At 53.8% G+C, this 21,476-nt stretch overlaps 7 protein-coding genes across 7 annotated transcripts; 3 read left to right on the top strand and 4 right to left on the bottom strand.

Annotated features, from left to right (window-relative positions):
- Positions 1–97: 97 nt before the first annotated feature.
- Positions 98–1,263, bottom strand: CONPUDRAFT_140452 (uncharacterized protein). The gene is made up of 2 exons (XM_007777107.1): positions 1,177–1,263; positions 98–1,121 (listed from the first exon to the last, which is right to left on the bottom strand). The coding sequence occupies exons 1-2, from the start codon at positions 1,184–1,186 to the stop codon at positions 178–180; spliced, it is 954 nt and encodes a 317-aa protein (XP_007775297.1). The 5' UTR covers positions 1,187–1,263; the 3' UTR covers positions 98–177.
- A 4,268-nt stretch (positions 1,264–5,531) lies between these two features.
- Positions 5,532–6,790, bottom strand: CONPUDRAFT_113275 (uncharacterized protein; the record flags this gene model as incomplete). The annotated part of the gene is made up of 3 exons (XM_007777106.1): positions 6,476–6,790; positions 6,029–6,241; positions 5,532–5,977 (listed from the first exon to the last, which is right to left on the bottom strand). Coding segments are annotated over exons 2-3 (456 nt in total), but the record flags the coding sequence as incomplete, so codon positions are not given.
- A 47-nt stretch (positions 6,791–6,837) lies between these two features.
- CONPUDRAFT_147680 (uncharacterized protein) lies at positions 6,838–8,206 on the bottom strand (the record flags this gene model as incomplete). Its single annotated transcript, XM_007777105.1, has 3 exons — positions 8,159–8,206; positions 7,957–8,095; positions 6,838–7,901 (listed from the first exon to the last, which is right to left on the bottom strand). The coding sequence occupies exons 2-3, from the start codon at positions 7,961–7,963 to the stop codon at positions 6,838–6,840; spliced, it is 1,071 nt and encodes a 356-aa protein (XP_007775295.1). The 5' UTR covers positions 7,964–8,095; positions 8,159–8,206.
- Positions 8,207–9,016: 810 nt separating this feature from the next.
- Positions 9,017–10,831, bottom strand: CONPUDRAFT_159995 (uncharacterized protein; the record flags this gene model as incomplete). The annotated part of the gene is made up of 3 exons (XM_007777104.1): positions 9,017–10,423; positions 10,476–10,575; positions 10,629–10,831. 3 exons carry the CDS (start codon positions 10,829–10,831, stop codon positions 9,017–9,019), a joined length of 1,710 nt encoding a protein of 569 aa, XP_007775294.1.
- A 3,684-nt stretch (positions 10,832–14,515) lies between these two features.
- On the top strand, positions 14,516–16,066 carry CONPUDRAFT_67133 (uncharacterized protein; the record flags this gene model as incomplete). The annotated part of the gene is made up of 5 exons (XM_007776928.1): positions 14,516–14,959; positions 14,994–15,096; positions 15,145–15,301; positions 15,358–15,799; positions 15,884–16,066. The coding sequence occupies 5 exons, from the start codon at positions 14,516–14,518 to the stop codon at positions 16,064–16,066; spliced, it is 1,329 nt and encodes a 442-aa protein (XP_007775118.1).
- A 1,044-nt stretch (positions 16,067–17,110) lies between these two features.
- On the top strand, positions 17,111–18,911 carry CONPUDRAFT_93842 (uncharacterized protein; the record flags this gene model as incomplete). The annotated part of the gene is made up of 8 exons (XM_007777103.1): positions 17,111–17,252; positions 17,321–17,374; positions 17,428–17,862; positions 17,920–17,980; positions 18,037–18,278; positions 18,334–18,420; positions 18,491–18,828; positions 18,891–18,911. 8 exons carry the CDS (start codon positions 17,111–17,113, stop codon positions 18,909–18,911), a joined length of 1,380 nt encoding a protein of 459 aa, XP_007775293.1.
- A 692-nt stretch (positions 18,912–19,603) lies between these two features.
- On the top strand, positions 19,604–20,409 carry CONPUDRAFT_132931 (uncharacterized protein; the record flags this gene model as incomplete). The annotated part of the gene is made up of 2 exons (XM_007777102.1): positions 19,604–19,797; positions 19,851–20,409. Coding segments are annotated over exons 1-2 (564 nt in total), but the record flags the coding sequence as incomplete, so codon positions are not given.
- Positions 20,410–21,476: the final 1,067 nt, after the last annotated feature.

Below are 21,476 nucleotides of genomic sequence, written 5' to 3'. Positions count from 1 at the left end.
TCAGCGGATTCTGGCTCCGAGTGGCTCGGACCTCTCCGCGCCTAGTCAGCAACCAACACCAACTTCCGTTGAATGCATAGCGGCTTTATTGGGCACGGGAGTTTGTGAAAGAGATACTCAGGGGTTCCTAAAATATCTTGCGTAAAGTATACTTTACATGTAGTCAGTGTTCCTAGGCTATTTCTCGTTGCGACTTTCACTGGACTCCGAGTCGAGGGCAATCTGCTTCAGCACGGAAGCAAGCTGTTGGATAGGACTGAGATCATCGACGAAGCGAGTCATTTTACTAATATACCCAAAATTCCCTGACGCTCTGTCCCTAACCGCTTTGATGTCCCCCTCAGATGGCCAAGGGATAGAAGACTGGACTGAACGTCGCAGCGCTATTTCTGTTAGACGCACCCTTAGAAGACGCGTGATATCCGGGCCCGCATCGTAGCTCTGGATATTAACAACCCGTGGTGTCTTTTCAAGTGATCCCAGCACCTCCTCACATGAGGCATTAGTACTGCTCGTGAGGATAAGGTGGAAGTTGCGCCCGGGACCCCGTCCAAGGCCGTCAACCAAGAGTTTGAAGAAGTGTATGACTGTGCTATACTCCTTTGGGGAGCAGCACTTCTCGACCCCGTCTAGAATTATGACTGGCTTGTTCCCCTTGTTATCTAAGAGGTATGCCAAACCATCAAGCGGGTTGACGAAAAGAGGATTGACTTGGTGGGAATAGAATCGGTCCTTGCCGAGTAGGCCAGGATCCTGTACAAGAGCTTTCGCGATTACACCTCGCGGAGCGTAGTACAAGATGCCCAGCTGATACGCGATGGTGGGCAAGATATAGAGAAGGGATTGGCGCTTAGGATCCGTGCGAGGGAAGAAGTAGCATCCAGCTAGCCGATCTGCCGTCCTGAGTCTTTCTGCAATGGAAAGAGCAACGGCCGTTTTCCCGGTCCCCGTGGGCCCGTAGAGCCAGATGATATGTCCAAGTTTCCCATCAAGGTGTCCCATTATGTCAGAGATAAGCCGATTGCGCGTACCATTGAGGCATCGTGCGTGAGGGGATGGATCATCGAGAGCACTCAGAGGAATGTGCTCGGACAGCGCTACCCAAATGGCATCAGGATCTGCTGGAGAACGTCTGTCAGCTTGCAGCCGCATGAATTAATCACCGTCATCACCTACATCTATCCATCGTAACAGCTCAGAGCACGAAGGTTGAATATCGCGTGCTACAGATAATGGTGCTTTGAAGGTGATAACATCAGCCGGACATCATCGCTTTACGGAAGGCACTGGCGTGGATCGTTAAAGGCGGGTGAAATCGAGCGTAGCCTTTTCCCTATGCATGGGAAGCGATTACCTGGAGCGCACGAAGACCTAAAAATAACACGCATGCACTTCATTTACGAAGCATGAAGAAGGCAGGCTCAATGGTGGAAGAGAAATGTGGAATGGTCGCAAAAGGAATTTTTGGTCCGAAACTCGGATATTCCCGACAGCAACCCATTAACTAACGTAGCTACTAAGTCGATGGACAAGGTCAGATTGCTAGCAACCTAGTAGTAATTGATCCAATCATGTATTGTGCACAGCAGGTAGCATGTCACCACAAAAACGTACTGTTACTTGGCCCATACTGTTTTGTGCACCCCTCAGGGACGCTAATCCCAAGAAAGTGGGATCTCGCCCCTCAGCTTAGCACAAAATCTTACTCTACTCGGCCTTGTAAATACGAAATCTGCGTCGTGGACATGAGTATGTGAACGAGCCAACTGCTAAGCGATGACTTACCCGGGAACTGATTCCCACCATACCCCTACTACACCACGCGAGGGAAATGAAGCACAACAAAGTCATGCTGCTGAACTAGGAGCACCTTGTTCCCTCCTAGCACCTTGAAGCCGCTACATTTCCCCAGCCCCATGTTTCTCGCGTCGAGTGAATACGGTCTATATGCAGGCGGCACCCAGCAGAGCGTCTGGGTACCTTTGTAAATCCATCCGCTGTTGCGAAGGCTAAAGTCCGACCAAGACTGGACGTCAACGGTTGATCCACTTGGGATCTCCCCAAATGGGTCTACTTCGTTCGAGTCGAACAGGCGAATGGTTTCATAGTAGTGATCGCTCGAATGTAACGCAAGCAAAGAGCGGCCGGGGGAGAAGGTGAAATCGCCTTTGGCCCGAATTCTTGGATAAACCTGAGATGGTGGCTCATTTGCAGCAATGGAGGTGCCGACATTTCCAGTAGGAATAAAGTAATTGGGTGCTTCAGTCACGGACAAGCAATACACCTCTTTCGATTTGAGTTCAGCGCTAGGACGCGAGCTGTCGGCGTAGTGTCTGTAAGCCAAGAGAGTAAATTTGTTGGATAATGTCGACCCATGGTACACGGCTTCGACCGTGTACACGATGTTCGCATCGTTGCTGGAGAAAGTAGCACAGACGAAATTGCTCCCTTCGATTGCAGGGCTAAGAGACCCTGTGCGTGCTGGATGATTGCTGGGATGAATCCGGTGGACAAGGACTTTACGATCCCGAAGGCAACAAATTCCCGTACTGTCATGCGAAAACACGACTGCGTTGAAGCAACCTCGCACCACTCCGAATTGTTCAAACTTACTCCCCCTCAGACACCACACCACAACGCATCTTGAATATAGCCCTACTATAGTGTCGCCACTTGGAGAGAAAGAAAACGAACGTGTACAGCCCGCCTCGCTAGAGGTGAGCATACGGGGGGGTTCAAGGGCATGGTGGAACTTGTGTCTCTGAGATCGCAGCGTGATCGACTGTGAAAGGGATAAACAGAAGAAGGATTGGAAACCATAGGAAGCAGCGACACTCGTAAACACCTCTGTTGAGAAAGGCCGCTCTCCGTCGGAGCTGGCATAGCTTGCATTGAATATTGTAACATCAGCGACGCGCTCGCCACCGGCAGAGATCATAGCGGTAACGAAGCGATCGCCATGGACTCCAAGAACATCGAGGTGATGCGCCACATCCACTTCGTGGGTTGAAACTGAACCTCTGCTGGGAGGGATTGAAGGATCCCAGAGATTGATGCTACGTTTGTCATCGGATATGGTCCCGATGCGGCCATAGGAGCCTCTAGCTAGCGGTTTGCGAGGCGAGAACGCGGTGAAACGCAACCCATTGAGAGTGAACAGCTGGTCCATAATCTGGACAGAGGTGATTCGACCACCGAACGAGAGCAACGTTGCGGACTTAAGACCAAAAGGAAGTTGCATCGGTTTGGGCTTGGACTTGAATATATTCCATGCTGAAGGTAATGGCTCTAACCGAGAAGATTCGACCAGTTTTCCTGAGAACGTTTGGGAAGACGACATCTTTGACGCCGTTAAGAGCCAAATGTTGGGCTGAGCGGACCAGAGAACAATGACATGGTCGTCATCACGGAAGAAATGACAGACAAGGAGGGAGGGAGGAGGTGCAGAGTGACCAAGGGAAAGTTCTCTGACAGCGGCCAAGGTTTTTGCGTCTCTGAGACATACGGCGATGTCGCCGCAAGCAGAGGATAAAATCCACTCCCCGCACGGAGCGATTGAGACAGAGGTACAACAAGACCCATCCGGTACGCGGCACGAGGCAAACTCCTTCCATGGTTCTAGTTGGTCAGGCGGGCGATACCAGGTACTAATTGAGGAGGTCGCTCCAGCGACAATCACGAACCCTTTCTCACTATTCGCGCTCATGGCACAGCAGAGCCAATAGCTGCCGTTCATGCCGTTTAAGGTAGGCAACACGAATGATTCGTCAGGCCTTCCTCCAACCTCCCACAAACGCACTCCTTCGCGCGAGACCATGAGGATGTAAGTACCATCTGCAGAGAACGTGATAGCGTTCTCGAAGTGAATGGACCTCTTGTGACGGCACGTCGAGCTGAATGGTACTACAAAAGGTAACGACCCGATTTTAGAGCCGGTAAGTGCATCCCACAGATGTAGACTTCCGTCACGATGCCATGAAGCTACATGGGTGGCATCTGGGGAGACGGCAACTCCAACCAAGTTCAGAGGGTTGCTGCCCCTGGCAGAGGGCTGTCGAGAAGGTAAGTTTGCCACGACGTCGATTGAGTGCGTGCGAGGGCTCCACTGCGGCACGAGTCCCCGCAGTACGCGGACACGACTCTGCTCCCCGTCGAGATTGAATGTCTGTCGAAGCCCGCTGTCGCGTGGAAGGAATGGAAGAGCGGAGTGATATAAGCTCATCACGGACAGCCTCAAGCTGGGACTAAACTCCTGCACAAGCCTTTCTGCGTCATGTAGAAGCTGCAGATTTTTCATGCGTGTGGGTGTATCCCATGGGCAGTCCTGTCGGATGATTAGAACATCACCCAGAAACTTGGCGCAAACGCTCACTCACCTCTATGACCATTGACGCCTTGCGAAGCATATGTAGTCCAAGTCCCAGTTTGTTCAATGCAGCCATGACCTCGATCCAGTAAAGAAGCTTAGTGTGAACGAAAGCATGCACTTGTTGATCGAGGCTTCCCAAAGTAGCGGAGCCCTTGGAGAGGCAGAGATGATCTACCCAGTACATGCAGGCATAGTACAACGCCGAAGATGGACTCAGCTTGCTGTCCCTTGCTTCCTTGAAACAATGGACCTGAGCGTTAAATCTTGCGGGGGCGTTTGGGTCTTCAAGCCCAAAGACGCTTCTGTTGAGTTCGAAGTTCATGAGCACGAAACATCGGTAAGCTATCATTCCGTGTGAAACCTGTTCCTCAATGTGGTGCGCGCGGGAGTAAGCGTTGTTTGTGAAGAACTCTCGCAAGGTGTTATGACGAGCTTCGATAGGAATGTCCGGAGACCGAGACACAACCACAAGGGACGGGAAATCTTTTAATTGCTCGAGAAAATCACCCATAGCCATGAGTTGTCGGAGTTGTTGTGGAAAGACCGGCTGTGAAAGACAGCAGATAATGGCCAAATGAGGACACGGGTGCTGCTGTCCAGTCTGACCCTCGTATTCATCGAGTATGAGACGATAGAGGTCGAAAATGTTGGACCCTCCGGTGCTTGAATCATGTCGCAGAATGGAGGTAAGCCGGTAGTGAGCGTCGGGACCAGTGATGAAACGGGCAACGGTAACGGCAAATATGAATTGGCCTTCTGCTCTCTTGGTGATCATGATGATGTCCTGTTCAGATGGCCATGTAGTGATGGGAAAATCGGAAGATTGCAGCGCGAGCTCTGCCAGATGTGATTTCATGAAATGGAATATATCTGGCTCTGCATCGTAACTGTGGATATCGATTACGCGTGAACTGGCCTGGCCCAGTACTCCGAGAGCACGCTGCAAGGGAAAGTCGGTGCGACTAGTGAGAAAGATGTGGACGTAAGGCATATTGTTTCGACGCAAAGTGCCGAACAAGGAGCGGAAGAAATGGGCAGCTGTGACATATTCACGAGGGTTACAAACTTCGTCAATGCCATCAAAGACAAATGCTCGTGTTAGCGCCCGGACGATAGATCCTTCATCGTGACTGCGATCAAGAGACTCGTTCCACGCAAATCTAAGCTCCTGGAGAGGTTCGACAAAGAGGGGGACAAGTTGCTCCAAGTAAGAGCATTCCTTGTTAAGAAGGCTAGGATCCTTTTCGAGGGCGCGCACTACGGCTTCTCGTGCACGGGGATGGCCGACACCAAGCTGATAGGCGATGGTTGGAAGAACGGAGCTGAGTGATTGGCGCCGAGTGTCTTTCCGAGAAAAGAAGAAGCAACCAGCCAGCCGATCGTCCTTCTTCAGTTTGTCTACGATAGAAAGGGCCACCGCTGTCTTGCCGGTCCCAACTGCTCCGTGAAGCCATATGACATTACGAGACTGCTTATCCAAATGATTCGTGATATCCGAAAGAAGCTGCGTGCGAGTCCCGGGAAGACATCTCGACTCTGGGGAGCCGTTGCTGTACGCGGCAACAAGCACATGGTTTGCTAGCTTCGCCCATGTCTCATTGTCCTGACCTGTGAAATCTCCATGAGTAAGTCAACCGTGCATTTGGATCGTCTACTCACTGTAGGACATGATGGGGACTGAGGCATAGGGCGAACGTCAGGCAACGACTAGCACGCATGATAAGACCCAGGGTACGCCCAGCATGCTCGAGGCATGTCATACCGAAGCATCATAAACATAAGCGCCGAGAAGACCGCTGACAGGAACAGCCTACTCATCTAACCTTGCCGCTGAAAGTTTCCGAAGATATTACCATAGTAGGTCACGGCGAGCTGCGATTAGGGTAAGCTCAAAGTTGTAAGCAGGCCTATTCTGGTAAGACCGGCGCTGCAACCTGCCCCAACAGAGTGAGCAGCACAGAGTAGGCTATTTCCAGAGTTGCGCAACAGGGGCCCAAGAGGGACTGAAGGAAGAGAAAGTGAGGTAAATGGCGTGGTGTGGGAGGGACGAGGAGGGAAACTCCGGACACGCGCCTCGGTCCGCGGTCGATTTGAATTGACACGCACATCCGGCGTACGTATCTTGTACGTATCTCCACATCCTAGGCGCCATTATCTCTGATGCAGCACCTTACCCAGCGCTATAAGGCAGTTTTTTACCGTAAGGATGAATGATTCTTCAGCTGACCAACGATTCCGGTATCAATCATTCGACTCGAGAGGCAGCTGTAGTTCCGTCCACTGCACTGTGACGTCTCTGCGACCCCGGGCCGGGGAGCACGCACTTATTCATCGATGCCAATTCCACAGCACCGATAGACAGGGTGCGTCGACGCAGACTCGACGCGATAATCGTTTCATACTCTAGCTCCCTAAACGAACTAGCGCCGTTCAAAAAAACCTCTGCATGAGCACTATAGCATGAAACACTATGGCGAAACGACTGTCCATTGCTCTGATCCCCCCGTGTTACTTCGAGAACTGCTCGCCGTGACGGTCTCACGATGAGGTCGTTTGCGACCTTCAACTTGATCGTCGGATGGCGGAGTGACTCTATGCTGCTCCAGGACCGAGGCAAGCTGTTTGGTAGGCTCCATGTCATCGATGAACCGAGCTATTCTTTCCGCGTGGCCGAAATTGCCGTTCACTTTGCTGGTGATCTTCTCGATATCCTCGTCGGATGGCCATGTAACGCCCAAGGGACCCTGGACACCTCTCCGCAACGCTATTTCCTCCAGACGCTCTTTCAAGAAGAACGGTATATCCGGTGCTGCACTGTACTCCTGGATATCGATGACCTGAGACTCGCCCAGCGCCTTCAGAACCTTCCCCGCCGAGAAATGAGTCCGGGTGGTGAGAACGATGTGGAGGTTCGGCATATGATCAAGCGCAAGACTGTCCACCAGTAACTTGAAAAAGTGCAGCACCGTGCCATACTCCTTCGGCGAACAACACCTATCCAGCCCATCAAAGATGAGCACCGGCGGGCGCTGTTCCGTCTTCAATGACCACTCATAGCGCCCGAAGACCTTAAGTGGATGCACGAAAAACGGCTCTGCCTGGTGTGCATACGTCCGGTCCCGCGCGAGCAGCCCAGGGTCCTGCATCAGCGCGTTCCCTAGCATGTCCCGCACAACCGCGTTCTTCGTGCCGAGCTGGTACGCGATGGCTGGGAGCACGCAGTTCAGCCCCTGCTTGCGCGGGTCCTTGCGGGGGAAGAAAAAGCACCCCGCGAGCCTGGAGCCCGTCGAGTCCGATTGCGCCCTGAGCTTGTCTGCCAGACTGAGCGCCACGGCGGTCTTGCCTGTCCCGGGCGGACCGTGCAGCCAGACGACGCTCCGGCACGGCTGGTCGAGGTGGCGCATGATGTCCGAGAGGAGCTGTGTGCGTGTGCCGTCGAGGCACCGGGCGCGATGCGACTCATCGTCAAGCGCACTTTGAGGGATGTGTGAAGACAAGTTTGTCCAGATGCTGTTCAGCAGAGTCGAGTCGACTGTAGCAGGACAGACTTCAGCGGCTTCATCGACTACTAAATGCTGCCTACTTGCCTGGCATGGCGGACGACAAAGCGAGCGTTTTTGAGCCAGTCTTCAGTGTATGAGTTTCAATGTTGCAAACGATATCGACCTCGACAAGCGCTCGACATGAACACGATCAACGCTTATATACTCCTTTTAGTCCAGAAGACTGAGAGTAGCGCTCGCGTGATCAACTGAATGTGAAGGTTATGAACGCCAAGGGTCCACTTACGTCCACATGAACCACATGAACCAAAGACGCGTCAGCCGCGAGTCCGAGATGGTGATGGACGGGTCCAAGTATAATGCCATCACGATGATGTACAGCGTCTGCGCGTAAGTCCGCGTCTGGGCGCACTACTTCCGTCCGTCCCTCTACTATCATAACCGCACAGCTCACTTGACCTCCATCGAACCAACGTCCACCAACAACTTACGCGAACATGGTATTATATTATCATTCCATAACCACGCGTACATCATATACGCGCACAAGCCAACAAAATCATAAAACATCACGCATCATCACAACACATCAGAAGAGCACATTCGGAAAAGAAGAAATCAGACAGAGAGAGGGGGGAGTTGTCGATAGCGAGCAATAGGAGAAAGAAACGCAAACGTAAACATAGAAAAGAAGAAGAAAACGGGGATCTACGGTACTTAGTGGACGAGGCGAAGGCGCCTGCAAGAATAATGCCCAAGACAGCGATGGTGCGGAGCGTCGACCCGAGAAATGTAGTGGGCCGCAGGATGAAGATAAGTGAGTAAGAGGGCAGAGGCATGAAATCGAGCAATTATACGAGATCCCAAGGGTACCAAGAGGAGACGGAACAGGCAGGGTGACAAGTCTGCGGGTGAAGGAGGTAGCAGCAATGGTGGAGGTGAGGGAGGGAGGGAGGGCGACAGCAGACTGTAATAGATGTTAAACAAATATGTAATAAGCATTATGTTTACTTTTGGTCGTTTTCGAATGTTTTTCGGTTGCCCGCCCCGAGGACAGCAGTGCATCCTCTGATCGAAGGCATCCATTTTTAGTCGCTCGTTGGCTTACGAGCAAAATCAGCGCGCATATAGTCTAAAGTGCAGTCTATGCCTGCATCGACCGCATGAACTGCTGCTGCTGCGCCGACTGGAACATCATCTGCTGTTGATACTGCTGCGCATACGACGGCGTCGGCGGCCCGCTGCTCCCGACGGGCGTCGACGCGCCACTGACGTTGCCGTGGGGCGTCGCATGCCGCGAACCGCCCTTGCCGTGCGTATGCTGAAGACACTCGTGCTGTCCACTCGCGAGGAGGCCAAGCCCGATCGCGCCATGGTCGCCCGAGTGCTGATAGTGATACCGCAAGCCGTTCATGTTCTTGTACCGACGCTGACAATCCGCGATCCCGCATGCGAACGGTCGCAGCCGCCGCTCGGCCTCACGCTCCACTTCGCGCATCTCGCCCTCGGTGATCTGGTTGCTGTCCTCACCCGCGGCCTCGCGCTGCGAACGCTTGCTCGCGAGCAGCGCCTGCACATGCTCGAGGTCCTTGGGCGGGGCGAAGTTGCAGCTGCCGTGCGTCATGTGGTACTTGAGACCGTTCGCCTGCTTGTAACTTTTGTTGCAGTTCGCCTTCGGGCACTTGAACGGCTTCGAGAGCAGCAGCGACGATGCGGGGCGGGAGAGAGTCGTGCTCGCGCGGATGCTATTCTGAGCCGGGCTGCCGGATCTCGAGGCTTTTGAACTCGGACCGGCACCTTCCGAAGACGTGGAAGCGTATGCACCCACGCTCGCCGATGCTATAGCACGCATAAAGTTCGATGGGGAGGGAACACGGGAATGAGCGGGCGTATTGGCGGGCGTTGTCGTAGTTGAAAATACGAGGGCAGGCGACAAACAGCCGAATGGACTGCCTGGCTCGCTCCCTGTCTGCGAGTGCATGGGTTCCTCAGACACTGGTGTCGACGGAACAGTCCCCGGCATCGAGGACGAATATTCAGAGTATCCTGCATGACTGTTAAAGCCTTCGGGTGCAGCCGATGATGAGCTTGGCGCCATGGCGTATGATGATGGGAACGCACCGTTCACGGAACGTGAAGATAACACGGTGGTGTCGAATGCGGACACAGGCATCTGACCATCGCTCAATTTAGAGGCGGCGAGGTCGCTCAACGAGGTCATGGGCTGCGACAACAGCGGAGTGGTTAAAGGAGTGTCCGGTGGTGATGATCCTCCACTGGACGGTGCGCTACTTTGGTCCATATCAAGCTCCATATCATCAGGGTCGAACGATCCTTGATTAGAAGGGGAGGGCTGCGGCGTGGGTTGTTGCGTTTGCTCCGAATAGTGAGTGGCCCGTTGGGTGCGGATAGGTGCAGGATGCTGTGAGGGAGGGACGAGGGTGCGTGGGTTGCCGAAGGCATCAGTGACAACGACGTGGACCTCCTCAAAATGCTGTAGGAGCCCATGAAGGTCGTCGATCTGGAGCCCACAACAGCTGTAGTTCTTGCACTGCGGGGAAAGATGAGATTGAGTAGACCCGTATCAAGGGGTGCCTGCTTACAAATTCGTCGTTCCGCTCGAGGGCGCCGAGGGCATTTATGAGGGAACCATGATCACTCTCGACTGAAGATGATATTTTAGCACACTTGAAATCGCTGGGGCTGATGCCAGTGTCAGCAAAAATCAACGACACAAAGGGAAGCCAGGGACTTACTCGAGAGGACCCATGAGCTGACCAGGGGAGCAACCGGGGTAGAAACGGCTTCCATAAGAGCCAGCACGCCACGAAGCGGGTGATCCCAAGTAGTAGGAGGCTGATAATGAGCCATTACGGGTGTAGGAGGTGGACATCATGTTGATGTCCATTGTATTATCCTCCACGGAGGTGAAAGCGATAGGTTGAGAGGTGCCGGCCATGGAGTCGTAAGATACGTGGACAGGAGTAAGTGTACAGGAGTTGTTACAGGGGGATGAGATCTATGTCGTGGAGAGATGAGATGCAGCAGGTGTGATCTATGTCGTAGCGAGAGACGACTTGGGCGGTTGTTGTAAGGATGGCCGTCAGAGGGAGAGATTGGTGGGCGGTACCGGAGGTGGACCTCGGAACGAGCTGGATATTTAGGCGAGGAAGCAGAGGCCCATATGTCCCTTTGATTGGCTAATCCTCTTTCGGCAATTCCCACAGTAACCGAGCGAATTGGGCCGCCGTTCCGGGTGAGATGTTGACTTGCCGAAAGCTGTCCAGCGCCCGTCTGTCCCGCCCGGCCGGGTGCTCCGCCAGTGCTCCGTCGCTCTCCACCGCGGCGGTCACCTTGTCGTCCCGTCGACTGCACATCCTTTTCCCTGGAACTCCGTTAGCTTAGCAATTGCTGCGCCGACATGCCTCGAACATGTTCCTAGTCCTTCCGACCGCGCAGTCTCGTGAGCTTCCAGATATTGCTCGTCATCAATTTCAATATAGGTGCTCTGCACGCCGCCGCCCAATCGGATGGACTACCTGCCAAAACCGAACCGCTCTACTCCTCCCGCGAGGTTAGCAATGGCAGCACCGTAATCATCTGCTTTCCCTAACTGTGCTTCAGTGATGCGACCGCGAGCTGTTAGCTGCATTGACATCGAGATGACACGTTGATGCTGTCTCAGATCGGGGACGGCTTGGAACGCCATGAAGGCGTTATCGCTACCTATCACTTACCGTAGCCTCTCAAAAGCAGTTGCACGACTATTAGTGAAACCATCGCTGCACTTACGGTGACAATTCAACAGAACTGGACGCAACGTTAACCCCACTTCATCCGAAGTGCGCTCCATGGCTTGGTCGCCGGGCGACCCGGCCGAGGACATGTTGGCCGCGAATCTGATCGCATGACCATAGAAGACTGCTCGTGCGGGTATCGTGCGGGGTAACAGTCGATCGCGTGTTACGCCGCTGCCTCGACTTCTGCAGCTAAGATCGAGAAGGCTTTCTCGATGGAAAGCCTCGCATCAAGCTCCCCCTCATGCATTCCAGTGCTCTCGGGCGCGTCGGCCAAGCAGCCAGCCTTCTGTATACCATGTTCTCCCCGATCGTGCCTGATCGTCGTCTCCTGACGACTGTGTATCATCAACTGATTTCAAACATTGACCGGGGTAGTGCAGAGAGATCTGAATACTAGTGAACCCATCCTGAACCGACCAAGAAACCCAGTGCATGGAATCGCCCTGCACATCAAAGCAATATCTCACAAAGGGGTTCAGAACCGAGCATGCTTGTCTCAGGTACGCATTCGCTTTCGCTGCGTAGAATGCGCGTGTAACTCCAACGAGTATAGCATCGTAGCAGATCGTAGCCTTCAATCCCTATCATGATTAAGGAGGTGGACAGGGTGGCGACGGCCATCTAAGAATGTTTACAGCTTCCCCGGATTGACAGCTCAAAACTATGCTAGTCCAAAAGCATCGCTGCAGACTTGTCACATCGATGTCAATGTAAATCAAGTCTGACAGACCTTGTTGATTTGCCTTGCGGAGGTACTTTGTATCCTATCTTCAAGGGCCCATTGCTGCTGTCCCGGTGTTTATTCACAGAAGTTTCAGTACTCAGTACTCAGTCACGATGGAGGCGAGTAATTCCTCGCTTCACACTGTCTTATGAGAATAGATGCGATCCGTCTCCCTTGCATGAAGCCAGTGACTTGGCGTCCAGATATCACGTTCGAATGACCGTATCATATTGGCAACCCCAGCTCCTTGATCGGCGTACAGCCTCTCCAGATCTGCATTTTGCTACGGACCCAGGGCTTCCGCGTCCCTTAGTTCAACACAGAATACGGAGACGAGAGAATGTGAACGCCATTCACCATCCACGCACCACACCCGCGAACCTCCGTCCGACCTCGGCCAAGCCGAGATGAAGCGGCCGCGTCTTCTCAATCTCCACGGTAGATCAAGCTCCATGTGCATCGAAAGAACGCGTTTTTTACGGCATCCTTCATTGCTGTTGCAGCGCCCTCACAATCCGAAGACTTTCTCTACCAATCCTATCGTCGCCGCCATGAACTTTATTACCAGTACCATCTGATACTTTGTGCTAAGTTTACTCCGCTAAGCCATCGGTGCCGATCTTGCTACTACGCCATAGCGTCGATGTTCTGATTCAGCAATGCATGCGCAGCAGAGCTGTAATTCATTTGCGGGGTGCAACGGTCGGCGACGTGTATTTGCGTCTGCGATGCATATATACGTGCATACGCCCTCTATTGACAAGGCAACGCGCCTCTTCTCGGAAGTGAGTTTACCATCTCCTGAGCGCGTCATTGCATTATCCGTTGAAGAACGCAGAGCTTGCGGACACGTTTTACCAACGGCAGCTCAAAAAGTCGATCCGTTTCGTGTTCCAGGACGATCTACGTTGCACGCCTACGGGCGTACGCGTCTATCGTGACACTGATGAAAGTTGAGGCGGACGATTGAATTGCCACGTCCTCGCCCGCAGAATCCACAAGAGACGAGGGCAATAGCCTGGCTGATATCAACTTAACCTGGTGCCCCTTGTCCTTCGTGCGGCTTCTTCTTACGTTCATCCAAGCGACGTACGCGCGCATCGAAGTTCACCCGAGGAACCTGATGGAGGCGGTGGCGTATATAGATTAAGATGACGAACGGGCATCAGTAAGACACCTACTGGATTGGCACTGCGCGCTTCTTCGGGTCTCAGGGACACCGATCCACCGACGACTCACTCTGGAATCTGGAAGGGCTTGGACGGATGGCGATGGCGCGGGCGCACTCGGTGCGGACGCGTCCGAGGGCTCCCAAAGTTGGCTTTACTGCGAAGATCACATGCGCATACATACTGAACGGATCGCTGTGCGCAGGCACCATCGAGGGGGGCGGCGGCCTGCGACGGCTATTGCGCTGCTCCGGCCCGCTTGTAGATGCCCGATGAACCCAGAGTCTGCTCGAACGCCTCGAGAGATGAAGTTTTCAAACATAGGGTAGGCACAGCGATGCGTCACCCACACAGATCCCCGAATTGATGAGCAATGCAATATGAGATTACGATTCTGGATGGTTCGAGAGGATGGTGGACAGCACCAGTCAGCTCGTGTGCCTTGCGGGTGCGTGCAGGCAAAGGCCGAACGTTCACGATGAGATAGGAGATGATGGAGACGAAACACCTTTCATTGAAGATGAAGGAGTCGATTGGTGCGCTGAGTTCAAAAACTCCAATGACGATGATGGCGAGGAACCCGTGATCGGCTTGGAGCGCGCAAAGCCTCGGAGAAGCACGGGCACGACCATCGTCATGAGTAACGGCGTCGAGACTTGGATGAGTCGATGTTGACGGCATCGGCGAAGAGGAATATTGCCCTCGAAGAACCTGTGCTTGTGCGTCGGACCGTCGGAGGGGAGATGGTGATCATGGAATCATCTAGAGCCGTGGAAATTGGCTATTGGATGGCTGTGCTGCATTCCGGCCGTTGCCGAAATGGGGTCCGTCCCAACGTGCACAAGTCGAGGCTGGGATAAATTGAGCACGCCCTTGGTCGTCAGAGGGCGCATTTAACGCTACACTCTGACTTCATCATCGTCTTCCGTAGCCACGCTGGCTCATCCAACATGGCGTGGTGGTGGATCTTTATAACGCTTCTATCGTGCGCTCTCCAAGCAAGATCAGATCCTGGCTCGTTTCTCCGCAAGTTCTCCGCGACTTCTCCTGACGGAAGCTGGTTGTGGGGTTGGGTGTGGGGGGCAGAGAGCAGCGTCTCCGTCGTTGATCGCTCTCCCCCGCTCACCTTCCATGCGAGGCCCGCTGCATTCGGCAGGGAAGTCGACGAGCCGCTCCTAGGCTATGTCATTCCCTTGTCCGCCTTCACCGTACCCTGCCCCGCGACCGCCAGCGCACACGCAAACGACACCGCAGACGACATCATCAACGCTCTGAACAAGGGCTGCCCACCGCTGTGTCTTATTGGCCCTCATGAACCTGATTCGTCGGAGACGTGGATTGCTTTGGTGCAGCGGGGAGATTGTCCTTTTGTCGAAAAGGCAAGCCACTTCGCCGTTTCACGGTGACCTTACCATAACACCTACTTAGGTGCGGGAGGCTCAGCGGTTGGGAGCCAAGGCTGTAGTAGTAGGCGGAGAAGACCCTCGTACGAGTGGACTACCTGACAATCCCATCACGATGTACAGCAAAAGTGAGTCCTTGTCGTTTGACGATTGAATCGCGTACTCACCTTCTGTAGGCGACGCATCCGACATCATCATCCCCTCCACCTATCTTAGGTACGCCGATTACGCGGAGCTGAACGCTCTCATCAAGTCATCTACCACATGGCACGCCGGGATACAAACACTTTCTCTCCTCATTGCTACTCAGTACTCTGCTTGGGAATGGTACTCGTACGTTACCGTGGTCGCTTCATATATGCGCTTACTGACGAGAGTTATGGTGTCAGTCCCATAATTACCTTCATCGTCATCCTAATTTTGCCATCATGCTTGACCTTCATTACACTACTCATCCACCGTATTCGCATGGCCCGAGCAGCTCAGCGAGACCGGGCCCCGGAGGATTTCGTCAAGAACTTACCATGGCGTGTCTGGACGGGTACATCGTGGGAGAAGCACGAAGGGGTCGTCCCCGCAGTGGACCCTTCGACGTCTTCCCCGAATAACGTTGATCTGGAAGCTGGAGTTGCGGAGGAAGAGCCTCGACCGCATCCTTCGACTTCTCGCAGTCATGAAGATGACGTTGCGGCGCCATGGTGCGAGAACCAAGTCGAGTGCGCTATCTGCTTGTCCGAATTCGCAAAGGGGGACAAAGTGCGCGAGCTTCCATGCCATCACATCTTCCATTTGGACGAAGTGGACGCCTGGCTGATCAACCGCAAGAAGCTGGTGAGTACCCTCGTTCCTTTCGCGCCGCTACGCATCCACTCTCGCACCAGCTATAGCCCTCTCACTCACGCCACTGTTATGTAGTGTCCCGTTTGCAAAGCGGACGTGACTCAGCCTTGGCATTTGACTCCTCCAAAACCACATTCGTCAGCAGAAGCACAACCGGGTGAAGATGACGCAGCCGGTCAACCGACAGTCACCACGTCTCCTCCGACAGAACGAACACCTCTTCTTCACGCTCACGACCGTAGTAACGCAGATTCATGACATCATTAAAACCAAACTGTCTCTTGTATTCCGTACGTACCTGACTTGTATGCTAATGAGCAATCAAATTGTAGTTCGCTCTGCTCCCCAAATCAGGGTTAGGGTTTGCACTAACGTGGGCTCGATTGCCCGCGCCGAGAGGCTCCGAGACAATAAGGCTCAAGAAAACACGCGAGATATGTTGACATGTGTTCCTTGTTCTTAGCCTCTGTGTCCACCACAGCGGGCCCAATATCAAGATCCAATCATCAATTAAGAACACCTTGAGCGCTTTCTCGGATCTCTCATCGCACCTTCCCTGCGCAGCCGCTCTCTTATTGTTCTTGTTCCCAAAATACCAAATGTCCGATGCGCTCGAGCCCCCTTCGAGAGCCCATCACCCCTCACCCTCGTTCAGAAGAGAAGAGATATCACATCCACAATCCGCGATCGCGGGACGTGGGTCCCCCTTGGCTGCCTCGTGTGCTTCTGCGCGAAACTTTACTTGCTAGCTCGATGATCGAGCGCGCAAGCTTTCTGCTCCCTTTCTTGCTCCCTCTCCCTACGCCGGCTTAAGCTTCCGGACTAGGACGATTCGAGCGGGCCTATCTGGGGCACGGGTATATCAGAGAGGCTGGTGGAGACGTCCACGTACCTGTTTGGAGCCTGAGACGGAGAGGCGCCTGGACCTGTCTCGTTCGTACCAGCGGTCTCCTGCTCTTATAACGTGTGGACGGTGGACGCGGACGACGGACGAACGGAAAGGACTGCCCGTAACGGTTGCCATTGTCTCACTTTAGTGTTCTTGTTCGGAGGGTCGGACAAGGCCGATTGCGATTGTGTTTTGTTGGCCTCTTTGCTCGGCTCGCTTATCCGCGTTTTCAGACATTATCCCTCGCTCATTTGAGCTCTCGCCGCTGCTTTGCTCTTGCTCTTGCTCTTGAACCTCTTTCCCCCTCCTCGGATTTTATGGACCTTCTGGGAGAAAGCATCGATAGTGAGTGTTATCACCGCCGGTTGTCATTGCTCTGCGCACTCTTACTGACGAGGCGATGGCCGACAGGGATGAGTGCTTCGATTCCTGGACATCCAGGCATGCGGGACAGTTGGAAATCGACTGCGTTTAGGAGACGCAAAGGGCTGTGCGACTATGTCTATGTGGGTGCGTGTCGGCGGGGGACGGCGTGCAAGTTTAAGCATTTCCAAGGTGCGTTCCTTCTGATCGATTCATCGACGGTGATGACAATCGTGACTGACATAGCATTGGCGCGTTAGGCCCGTCTGCCGTTGTATCGGCGAGCCCTCGCGAAGACCCGCACCCCATTCAAGGTAAGCTATGGTTTGTGACGAAGACGGCGAAGCTGAGTTGTTATGATGTCTAGTTGTCCCGACGTACTACAGTATACCGAGCCCGCCCCCGTTCAGCCCGGTAGTTTACCAGCCCATGTGGCACCCCTGGGCCCTGCAGCTCCCATCTCCCTCCGCATCTAGGAGTTTCGCGCCGCTCGGGGTGGCCCAGCAGCTCCCCGACCCTTTGGGCAGCGACCTCTCGTCTGACGTCTCGTCCTGCTCTGAAGAAGGCTTTTCGCCACAGGACCCGAGCCGGGCGCTGCAGTACTACACATCTGGTGGAAACAGTGGTGTGTATGGCTACCCGCTCAGTCCTGCGAGCATGCAGGTTTCGCCGTTTAGCCCTGTCAGCCCCGTGTACGCGACCCCGGCGCCGATGGTACCGGCGCAGGCGACCCCTGCGGCTGGACGGGCTCATCGCGGGCCTGCGGGCGAGCATTCGCGGTGGAAGCGGTCTGTGTATAAGAGTGAGTGAGCGTTCGTTTTGGTTGTTGGGTGTTGGTCTGAGTGCGCGTTTTGGATAGCTAAGGTGTGCAAATTCTATGCGACTACGGGGCGGTGCACTAAGGGCCATCGATGCACGTAGTGCGTACTCCTTGTTTCGTGCTTTCCTCCTTGTTTCTTAATCGTTGACCTTCTAGCATACATGAGAGGGGAGAAGGAGGCGATCCTCTGGCAGAGTCTTCCGCTCGGCCACCAGCATCCACATCTGCAGCCTCTTTGTCCGAGCGGCACCCGCGAACGCCACCTACACCTCTCGATGGCAAGGATAAGGTCAGGCCAAAAGACGTTGTCCACGATGGGGACAGCACGGACCACGAGGACGGTTATTATCCTATCAGCTGGCGGGTAATCGGTGGAGGGGTGATGATGGGTGGATCGCGTAAGCTGCTTCGCAACTCGTTCTGACACGGCTGTGCTCACGATGCTGCATACAGGACCACCCTGTCAGGCATATGCTGCTGGGCGTTGCTTTAATGGCGAAGACTGTCCGTTCGCTCACAACACGGAGCTTGTGGAGGCAGGTAAGCTGTTCGTTGCAACGTGTACAGGGCATACGTTGGGGTACTCACGATTGTATCGATTGTGCTATAGATGATGGCGTTCTCTTTGCGAGAGACATAGAAGCCGGAATGGACTCGCTCCACCTCTCGCGCGAGATACTGCAGGACGGTTCGACACTCCGAAATCAGCGCAGACAACGTCCCAAAGGACGAGCACCGCCTCCGCTGAATATCCCGCCGCCCACTATACCCGAGGTCGTTGAGAGAGAGGCTTCGCCATTGCTTGAGGCCCAAGAAGAGGCAGATCATGAAGAGCCTGTTCGCGAAAAGTCTTCGGCACTCCTTAGTCCATCAAGTTCGGGACATCGACGCGCTCAGTCGATGACGGCGATACAAGAGTTACACGTGCGTCAGGACAGCCATACGAGTGTGAGTGACATCACAGGACAACCTGTCTGACCGTCAGAACGTGGCTGATGCGTGTACAGCAGGTGCATGCTGCGGAGCTGTAGAGTGAAGGCAACGAACATTGTTGTCATTGATAGTGACTAGTGAACGTAGTGAACACCCGGATACTAAAGGTTGTTTTGCTTCGTCGTTCGATATTCTATCATAATCGTACGCTCTCAAGTTGCTGTAGTACCACAGAGACATTATAAACACTAATTCATTCCCGTGCAATTGTAAGCTTTCTGCCATTTATGAGCATGAACGCATCGATGAGTTACGTCTACGACTTCAATCACTTGGACGATATTGGCCTCGGCATAGGTGGCCGAAGACCGGGATGCGTCAAGCTTGGGACGAGTTATCGATTAATAAAACCCGTGGCTGTTGTTATACTAGGATGCCCAGTACAAGGCGCTGGCTCAAGTCTTGCATCGGAGACGGGTGTTCCCCAGTCCCCGGATCATGGGGATGTTGGAGGAGACGCGCATGCCCCGGGCCCTGGGCGCGTGCACGTGTCGCTTCTCCGCGGGTGCTGTGACGATGAGCCGCATGTCCGGGATTTCACATTTGCCATTACGCCATCCGCCTTTCTTTTCTCCTTCTAAGCTCCCCCCGTCTCCCCTGCGCAGCTCTCGAAACAGCCCGCTTCTCCCCAAACTATTGCGTTGGGTTGGCAGCGGTTCTACCAGAAGAGAATCACCGCATACAGCCGTACAACCTTGAGCTTACCTTGCATGCATGCGGCTAGACCTTCGTGCCTAATAATGTTAAAAGCTCTCAGCGGCTAAGTTTAATGAATCGGCTGTACATGTCAGCAGTCCCTTCGGCGCTTACATACGATGCTAGGGCATGCCTTACGCACGCATGTTCGGGCGGGGCTCAATGGTCCTTATCATCACAACCTTCGCACTTGACATTTGATCTATGCCTCGGTACCCACCATGCTTGGTGAGTGAACCGTCTCGCCAGTCAATTGACTGAATTGACAGGACGTTCCACAGGTCAAGAAGACAAGTGGACCCTATTGGCGAACCATATCCCCTTTGGCGCCTATAGCGATACCTCACAGGCGGCATGCCTTGATGGTACCCGCACGAAGCTACTTACGGACATCATGCAGCATCTTGACCAGCGCTCTCGGAGCGTCATATGGCTTCACGGAGCGGTTGGAACCGGGAAGACGGCGGTAGCCCTCTCAATCGTGGAGCGGCTGAAGGCTCAAGGGCGGCTGGCCGGCAGGTTTTTCTTCTCTCGGAAGGATGCTAGGCGCCAATCACTGAATTCCGTCCTCCCTACCATCGCCTACCAACTTGGTGTTGGACATCCGCTTGCTCGGGGACAAATCGTGACCGGTCTTATGGACGATCCTGGCTTACTAAGTCTGGAACGTTCGTATTCGGATCATCTCCCCCCTTTCTTTGTCCAGCCCCTGAGGACCGTCAAACCTTCGTGGGATGCGAACGCAGCGAAAGGATTGACACGCTCTTTCGTCTTTGATGGAATCGATGAATGCTGCTCCCCGCACGAATATGAACAGGCCATACACTTCTTCCAGTCCTTACTAACCGCAACGTGCCAGAATGGCATGCCTCCTTTCCACATTTTCTTTACTAGTCGCGCCGACTTTCCGTTTCAGCCTACTCTGGAAGCTCTAGGCAGCAACAGATCCCATGTCATCGACATCCAGCGTTACGATGCAGAGCCGGACATTTTTCATCTCCTGAAATCCCATCTGACACGAATCGCGGCGCGAACTTGCATACCTCTTCCCATGGTGTGGCCCTCTGAACAGGATATTAGCATAATCACCAAAAGAGCAGCGGGCCAATTCATCTTCGCCGCTACTGTCATTCGTTTCGTGGCTGGCAGCGACCCTCCCGGCCGGCTTGCCTCTATTCTGCGACAAGATCCGAACACCCGCGAATCTACTATATACGCTCTCTATCGTCACATTCTCGACGAGTCCGAGGGTGAGAATGAACAGCAGCATCCTTGTTCTCTTCTAGCCGTGATATGTTGTCTTTCCCAGCCAATCGTTCCGCGACAGCTGGAGCGACTTGTGGAAACGAGAAACCTACTCGAGAAGCTACAAGATTTCCCGTCTCTTGTGATCGTGTCTCGAGCTGAGGATATTCCTATCGAGGCTCGCCATAGCACATTGCGAAATTTCTTTGCAGACCACTCTTATTCCGGCTCACACCATGTTGCAGCGCAGGTATCACATGGGCGGCTAGCGTACCGATGTCTCGCGCTCATGAACTCAGAACTCAAAAGAGACTTCTTTGGTTTCGAAGACTCTAAATATCCTGCAAGACTCAACGCTCAGTTCCATCGCTTCAAAGAGACTAGAGAGAACAGGCTAAACCCCTCTTCGGCGCTGTACTATGCTTGCACCTACTGGGTCGATCATCTACTCCTATCGAAGGGTCACACTTCAGAAAGCCTCGATAAGCAGGCCTATGACTTCCTTCAGACCCGCCTTATATATTGGATCGAGGTTATGGCGGCATTGGACAAGCTGGGTCTTGTTTTGCGTATGCTTCGCACAGCGTCGAAGGCCATAGAGGTGAGCGTTTGCGCTGGCCCTTTCATTTGGTAGCCTAATAATCTCGCAGAGATGTCAATGG

This window comes from Coniophora puteana (genome assembly GCF_000271625.1).
Source record: "Coniophora puteana RWD-64-598 SS2 unplaced genomic scaffold CONPUscaffold_19, whole genome shotgun sequence".
In the NCBI taxonomy this organism is placed as follows: domain Eukaryota; kingdom Fungi; phylum Basidiomycota; class Agaricomycetes; order Boletales; family Coniophoraceae; genus Coniophora; species Coniophora puteana.
Note: the sequence above shows the minus strand (reverse complement) of the source record. Positions and strands in the feature narration are given on the sequence as shown.